The following is a 7,636-nucleotide window of genomic DNA, read 5'->3' as shown; positions in this document are numbered from 1 at the left end:
GTCGAAAATAAATTTGTTGTTGTTGTTACGGATGAAATGAAACAAAAATCAACGTCGTATCACGTACCAAACATACAAAAATTAAATTTTATCGCTCGTTTCTTCGAGGCAATCCGCCATCTTGGATGAGGACTTCCTAACCTAACCCGAGGCACAGTCTCAACGCCCGTACCGCCTAGTGCGTCCCTGGGGGGGGGGGGGGGGGGGGGGGGTTGAAGATGAAGTGTCCCTGGTCGACGAACCACCAGTATATACAGCGGTACCACGTTGCAGTATTGAGCCTCAATGAGGTAAAGGGTAAGTTGCCTGAGGATAACATCAGGATAGCCCTATTTGTTGTTCTTAAGGCCGGGTATGGAGACAGTGCCAAGTGGCGATGGCAACCTCGATGGAGGTACTTTTTGTGCCGTCGGGTCGACTATGGATTTGAAAATATGAGGTCTGAATGATGTTACAGAAGCATAAACCGTCGCGTTCCGTCTAGCGTAAAGCTTGCGAATCAGAGGGTGACATTTATGATGGGCACGTAGACGTTAAGCAGTTTATTTCAGAAAATGGATATTGAAGGTTGGAATTTTAAGCGTGGATTTTTTAATGTTTTATTTTAAAAGATTTATTTTGGCGTACAGCCCGCTTAACGACGCGTGTGTCTGTGTTGACTAAGATACGAAATTTCCTGGATGTTTTTCTTTAACTTGTTTTTACGATTTAATATTGAAATACATATTAAATCCTTTACAGATCAATCTGTCACGATTGCAGCCCATATCACCGGCTCCGGTGGATCAACTAGCAGCGTCTCGGGCTACTTATCCCAAGGTTGAGGGCTGTATCCGGACCGAGATGGCCAGCAAGTTGGTGGCAGGATACAAGTTGTAAGGCACGGTTTCACCAACGCCGATTAACATTTGAAACGAGATCAACGGTCTCTTAACTTGAATTTAACGCTTAACTCTGCTTCACTTAAGGGGGTTATTGTCACTCAAAACATTCATCACGTCACTAACTAACGTTTGTAAAAACGAATGGAGCGTTAACTTCAAGGTTTAGCAACCCTTTACCTCGGTTAAAAGTTAACCAGCGTTGGTGAATCCAAGCCGTCTTTCGCAAGGGACGTTAAATGCTGTGTGCTGAGCTTCCGGCGCATGTTAAAAGGACGGTCGCATCCGTTCCACTCTATTTCGAAACTTTTCTGTCATTTTATTTTCCCTGGACAAATGACCATGGCATGGAAAATCCCTCGCGAAAAGTGGCGTAGGTTGCCTATTATTTGACAGGATACATGACAAGAGCAACTGCCGAATGTTGAGAGTATGCCGAAATTCCCTCTCTGGAAAAACGAGAGAAACATCATTCCCTAAGAACCAATGAGGGCGCGACCTTGAGAAAAGGAATGCCGCGGCCGTGCGGGCATCTTATAGAGATACACTACACCGTGGTTTAGACGGCTTAAAGGGACTATCGCATCCATCTCGGTCGATTCCGAAACTTCAGTACCACAATATTTCTCAGTGCCCTCTGACAAGGGCAGAGAAAACCCCAAGTGAATAGGTCGCGTATATGCTGAGCAATCTAATGAAATACATCGAGAGAGCAGACGACGCATAATGAGGTCCCTCTCCACCGTCTCTCCACAACGCCTTGATAACGTCACGCTCAACAGCGCCAATGAGAGCGCTTCTTCCCGCACAGCTGATCGGTGGGGCCGCGGGGCATCTGGATGCGAGGCGGCCAGCAGACACCAAGCGTAATGTCGGAATCGTCGGAATACGAAAGTGACGTCGCGTCGCTTCCAAGCGATTCTGAGGACTACAGCTCCGAAGAAATTGTGCTCGACGACGACCCTTATTCCACAGACCCTCTACCACATGACCCTGCTGCAGGTCGTGCTGCAGGTGAAGGTGCAGCCAGTGAAAGCGAGCCGTCCGATAGCGACGACACTTTCAGGTACGCCATATCCCGATCATATCATATCTCATGATGATTGTGCACTGTTAAGCATTTTGACATTTGTCCACTTGGAAATGACAGATGCCTCTGCACTCGCTGGAGTCCAGTGGAACCCGATGAACGCCGGTGCTGCAGTTCTGTTGATCGGGTGTCGGCTGTCTGTGAGGGTGCCGGGGTCAATTGTATCACCGATCACCCACTCTTCAATGACATTTGTCTGCGGAGGGAGCTCCTGGTTGTTTATGCAACAGTGTTTTGCCGCGATGACCGTCGCATGCGTGTTCTCGAGCCATCTGACAATAGGTACTGTGTCTAAAACTTCTCATACGTCGTAAATGTCGTGATTTCGTGCCACTTTCGTTTCGAGCACATGGATGTTTACATGGATGGAGTTACTAAAAGTTTGCTGCTCTTAGTCAAGCAAATCAATATTTTGTCTCCTTTATTATTGTTTCACACAGACGTCTCCGATACAGCGCGTATTGCGCGTTCACAACATGGATTCATGGATACCTTAGGATAAGAAACCGAAGGCAGATTCCAGGATGTGCTGTTCGAAGAATCAGGACGTTGTTCCCGTCAGTTTCATATACGGGATACTACGAGTAACACCAGGCATATCTCCCATGTGTCACATATTGTAACATACTTCACTTTTCATAACACCTTTCAAATTCAACTCGTGCAGCAGGGTGTTTGCTCTAATTAACGTGTCCAGAGGTTTTATCTAAAACGAGTGCTACTTTTGAGCTGCCTCACCAAGAAACAGGAGCTGCTAGTGGAAGCATTACCTGTTTCTTACTGAAGAAACAGGTACTGCTTCACTAGCAGCACCTGTTTCTTAGTGAAGTAGCTGAAAAGTAGCGGTCGTTTCTCTTTTGTCGCTCGCTTTAAATATAATTTCTGGACACGTTAGAGCTTTAATTATATACGCTTTCATTTTATTACTCATCAGTGTCATTGTTGTTTGCGCATGTTCATGTAAGGTGCTTTGCTATTAGAAGATGTAACTGTATACACAATCAAAACCTCCATGATCAAGAGAGAACTGATGTTCTGAGGCTTGAACAACATAGAAGGGACAATCACATACAAGGCCTCAAGTTGCCTAAGAAATTAACGATGAAAGATGGAAGTCACTGAAAAGGTTAGCCAGCTGTAGAACTCGAACCCACATCTTCTGGATTACCGGTCCAGGGCTCTACCAATTGAGCTAACACGCCTTCTCAGCGACTTCCAGGGTGCGTCATCTGAAGGGACAAACCAGTCACAGTAATCCAGAAGATGTGGATTTGGGTCCTACAGCTGGCTAACCTTTTCAGTGACTTCCATCTTTCACCTCTATGATGTTTGCTTTCCATAACCACATATGGTGAAGAAATGTTGCAGAGCGAAGTCACAAATTATTGAGCAGGTCATACTGTACGTCATATATGTGCATGCACAGTTCCGAAGGTTTGGACCCTTTGTTTCACTTCAAGAGCAGTGTACAGACTTAGGTCGCATACTGGAATGTGTAAACAATTTTCATTGAGCATCATTTGGAAGTACAAACCACAATGAGGACAAGTACTGAGGTGCAATACACATTTTGAATAGTCTATCCAGCTTCACCATAGCGAGGTTTCTTTTGTACGATGTTTTTCACCTATGTTTACAAAGAAAAAAAAGCGTATGTTTTTTTTTTTTTCCTTTAGCCTAGATTTATGCTTTATTTCTAAATGGAGGGTAGAGTTATTGCCGGTGTGTGTATTGCAACAGTTTTGTGTATATGGAAGCTTTCTGAACCTGATACATATATTAAACATTTCGAACAAGAACTGATTGTATTTAGTACATTTTATTTCCTCATTCTTGCTATATTTTCAGTTGCTATGTAGAGAGCTGGCATTATGGTTCATGTTGACAGGATGGTAACAGGTCCTTTTCTTCCATACGAGCAGTGCGAGCTCGATGTGCTGAAAAAAGTAAAAACACAAATTTAAGACAAAGATAAAAAACTTACCATCATATGCATATCGGAGCCCGATATCACCATATTCTTGAATCCTTAGTGTGTCCTCTGTGCGCTGAAATTGTAACTGGAATTCCAATAAAAGTGACACAGGTGCGCATATAGTTCATTAGATGCTATTAATAGCCACAGAAGGAATTAAAAAAAAAAGCAGTTAATTTGAATCAGCAACACAATTCAGAAAAGTGTATGCAGCTGGACCAAAAACAATAATGTGCACTTTGGTGGGTTCATAACGCAACGCTTGTCTCTGCAGAAACCTTGTGGTGGCCCTGAAAAGGGCCTTTTTTTAGCTTAGTTTTAACGTTCAGTGTGTGATGCAGGTGGGAGCCTCATTTCTGGAACCTAAAAATAAAAATTCACAATATATAACAACATCAAGCCATGACAGTATGTGAGCAATATATGGTAGGAAAAGTGTGCACAAACCTTGCCTGATGCTTCACGACTGCTTCTGTAAGGCTTGGCCTCTCACCATATGTTGATGACCGCGTTGGCAGAGCTGCCACAGCTCCAGACTCCCTTCTGTGCTCCTGAATGCGTGTCAGCACCTCAGCAATCAAGGCTGATGCATAACCTATCCAATAAGAAGATGGGAGTTGGCACGAAAACTATCTGATCAATGCACTGAAAATTGCCCTGCTCCCCATTGAACGGGATGTTTGATGAGACACTCACAGCTGAATAATTCAAAAATAGGTAATGGTGAAGCAAAGTAGCAAAGTGTTTATGGACAGAGGGATATTCCTTGCCCAATGATCTGATTTAATACTAGATTTGAATATTTGATCTCACTGTGGAACTCAATATTTGTAACATGTACAGTGGATTTCAGGAAGGTTCCTTTCCCATATTACTCCTATCTCACTTGTCTGAAAGTTGCGAAGGCACGGTTTCACCAACGTCAATTTACATTTCAACCAAGATCTCTGGTCCCTTAACTTGAATTTAACACATAACTGTTCATCACTAAAAAGAGTCATTCTCACTGAAACGTTCATCACATGACCATCTAGTATTTGTAAAGAAAGAATTGTGTGTTAACTTTACGTTTTGGCAACCGTTGATCTCGGTTCAAAGTTACCCAGCGTTGGTGTAACTGGGGAGTGTGGTAATTTGTTGGCAAATAAATAAAACTACAACTCAACGACTGCAACATAGATTCATTCATGATGCATGCAACCAGCACATACCATAGCTAGCACTCTCCTTCAGAGGTACAGCCACCCACGTCTTCTTAACCTTCAATGCCTTGAGACGGTACTGCTTCGCGCCTTCCCTCTCCAACTGGACACGGTCTGCATTCTCGTTGAAGTGGATGATCGCCAACTGTGTCCTACAAGTGGAGTACATTACATTCTTATTATACCCTTTGTCACCGTGCTGGACTTGGCTCCTAGCTCGTGGGTCCATACGCTTCATACCTAGCCACCATCCCCTCGTCAGAAAAAGCGTAGGACTTCGGCAGGAAGTGGATGAGGACACTGTGAAAGGCCTCCAATCCATATGTCTGCTCTTGTGAGGACAGGAATGGGATATCCTTCAGGAGTGCAGGTGACAACAGGATGTCCTGGACTCGCCTGTACGTCTCTGTGTCTACAATTGTGTGTTGTCAGGTGCTTGAAATGTTCATCATGTACACTGAAAGGTTACAGCCCCTACGTTTCTGCAGTGATAATTTCAAATATACTGCGAACGACAAACTGATAATCTGCAGTTGTCTACAGGCAAAAAAGAAATAAAAAAAGGGGCATGTGCTGGATAACAGTGCTTTCAATAACAAGTACCGATACATTAATATGAATACAGGAGAGCCACATATAAAAGTTTATCCTTATTGGCATGCGGTACTCACAATAATTACATGATGCAAGGAAGGATCATTGTGTGTGCCTATGTTCACATTTCATTTTAGTAAATTTTAAACCAATTGGTCTCTCTTGTCCCCTTGCTGAAGGCAGAAGAAAGAATTTACTGCGTAAAGAATAAGAGATAAATAATACTCAAGATCTTACCACCACCGAGATCGTGGATCAGAGAATGGGAATGAGGCTGCAGTATAAGGTGTGCAACATATTTTTTTTTCTGTTTTCAATTGTGTTAATTTTGTTGTATGATTTCGGAATTTGTGGTGTATTTCACCCATAAGTGTCAGTAAGGAAAACTTTTATTACTTCGCTACTCTGTATATAATGTTTTACAAACTGCAAAATGTCAGTGTTTACCTTCTCTGAGCCATTGTCGTGGTTCAGAAAGTGCGCCGTGGTAGCAAATCGGGTACAATGGGTTGTCGTGCTCATGGATGTCAACAATGTGGTTAACTGCTGACACCCACTTTGCAAGACATAGGTCCCCATCATCCCCGCTTGTACGCGGACACCAATAAGCATGTCTCGTCAAGCTATCAATCCAGAGCTGCACAACTTGGTGTTTCGTTGAGCGACTGAGAGCCAAGAGCTTTTTCTTGACTCCTGTTGGATGTTATCACGTGTGACATAAAACTCCCTCCAGAAAATTACACCACTCACCTTTGACAACATGCCACACATCAAATCTGTGCTTTATGTGTGGGCACAGTCGCCTTAGCATGGCTTTGATGCCAGAATGGCGGTCAGTGACCAAGGTGTCCACAGTCATGTCATGTACCTCGAGAAAGGCGAGGCATTTCTGTAAACCATAGGCTTCCATTGCATTGCTGCTGCTGACCTCAGTAGACTGCATAGGAGGAAAGGTCAGGGTCAGACATTGTATGTGAGGCACTACAACGAATTGCCATACTATTAATGAGATACTTTTGTGAGTAATGCGGCAAGTAATTTATTAATTTTTCCAAGCAATTTGTGAGTAATTTCATTACGAGTGAATACTCTGTAATAGATAGTAATTAATCGTTTTGACTAAGCTTGATTTATAGACAGTCTTTCCTGTCGTCCATGCTATTGCACTACAATAAGTGATGGTCACTGAATGTAGCATTTCATATGTGCATTCTAAGTTTTGCCTGGGGGCACTTTAGTCTCGTCCTACTACAGCCTGCTGTATCCACACTTCACATTAGACAATTAGGCAAAAGCGAGTCACTTTTGAATTCCCAAATTAGAATGTAACATGACCAAGCTCTTCTATTGTAGGTGCTTTTTTATCCATGATAACTTTTGTCACAAAACTTTTCTGGTGTCCACAAAACAGGTGCCATACAATGCAGTGTGGCCGGGTGAGTCGCACCTACCATCCCCGGCAAGGGTCAGGGGCAGTGGCCGAAGCTGGTCAAGGATCTCTGCTTGTCTCATGAGGTAGACCTAAAAACATTTTCGGATGAGTGCAAATTGAGGAACCCTGGGTACACATGGTAGATGACCCATGATTGTCAGAGAAATAGTGGTAAAGCCAAAACCGTACTAGACTGCCTGCCCTACAGCATTGCATTTGCAATTGATTGAAGCACCTCCACAGGAGGTTCTTACTATACGATCATAGCACAATCACAGAAAAATAGTTGTTCTTTCTACTTTTTACTTTGACTATTTGCTGAGGGAACTCAAGGCACAGCCAATAATCTAAGCAGCAGGAAAAATCAGGGCCATACACTCAACGCAAACATATCACGTGCCCCTTTTATCCCACTCTGTGTGGCATGTCACAGCAAAGTCATACGTCACGTCACAGGACTCA

General features: G+C 43.4%; 1 protein-coding gene across 2 annotated transcripts; it reads right to left on the bottom strand.

Moving 5' to 3' along the window:
• Positions 1-4,268: 4,268 nt before the first annotated feature.
• Positions 4,269-6,638, bottom strand: LOC135396101 (uncharacterized). 2 transcript variants are annotated; one of them, XM_064627145.1, is made up of 6 exons: positions 6,493-6,638; positions 6,190-6,435; positions 5,389-5,560; positions 5,158-5,300; positions 4,394-4,541; positions 4,269-4,309 (listed from the first exon to the last, which is right to left on the bottom strand). In XM_064627145.1, exons 1-6 carry the CDS (start codon positions 6,599-6,601, stop codon positions 4,297-4,299), a joined length of 831 nt encoding a protein of 276 aa, XP_064483215.1. In that variant the 5' UTR covers positions 6,602-6,638; the 3' UTR covers positions 4,269-4,296. The 2 variants fall into 2 exon arrangements, with proteins under 2 accessions (XP_064483215.1, XP_064483214.1); XM_064627144.1 differs by having other exon boundaries at positions 4,290-4,541.
• Between the last annotated feature and the right edge of the window lie 998 nt (positions 6,639-7,636).

Source organism: Ornithodoros turicata, chromosome 5, assembly GCF_037126465.1.
Source record: "Ornithodoros turicata isolate Travis chromosome 5, ASM3712646v1, whole genome shotgun sequence".
NCBI classification, from domain to species: Eukaryota; Metazoa; Arthropoda; class Arachnida; order Ixodida; family Argasidae; genus Ornithodoros; species Ornithodoros turicata.
This window is presented reverse-complemented; position numbering and strand designations above follow the sequence as displayed.

What these genes read in the sequence shown, in the direction of transcription:
- LOC135396101 (XM_064627144.1), bottom strand. Translation starts at nt 6,601, where the DNA reads ATGACTGTGGACACCTTGGTCACTGACCGCCATTCTGGCATCAAAGCC. An exon ending in ACGACAATGGCTCAGAGAAG is followed by an intron (nt 5,561 to 6,189) that starts GTAAACACTGAC and finishes ACACAATTGTAG; the next exon opens with ACACAGAGACGTACAGGCGA. An exon ending in GACGAGGGGATGGTGGCTAG is followed by an intron (nt 5,301 to 5,388) that starts GTATGAAGCGTA and finishes CTCCACTTGTAG; the next exon opens with GACACAGTTGGCGATCATCC.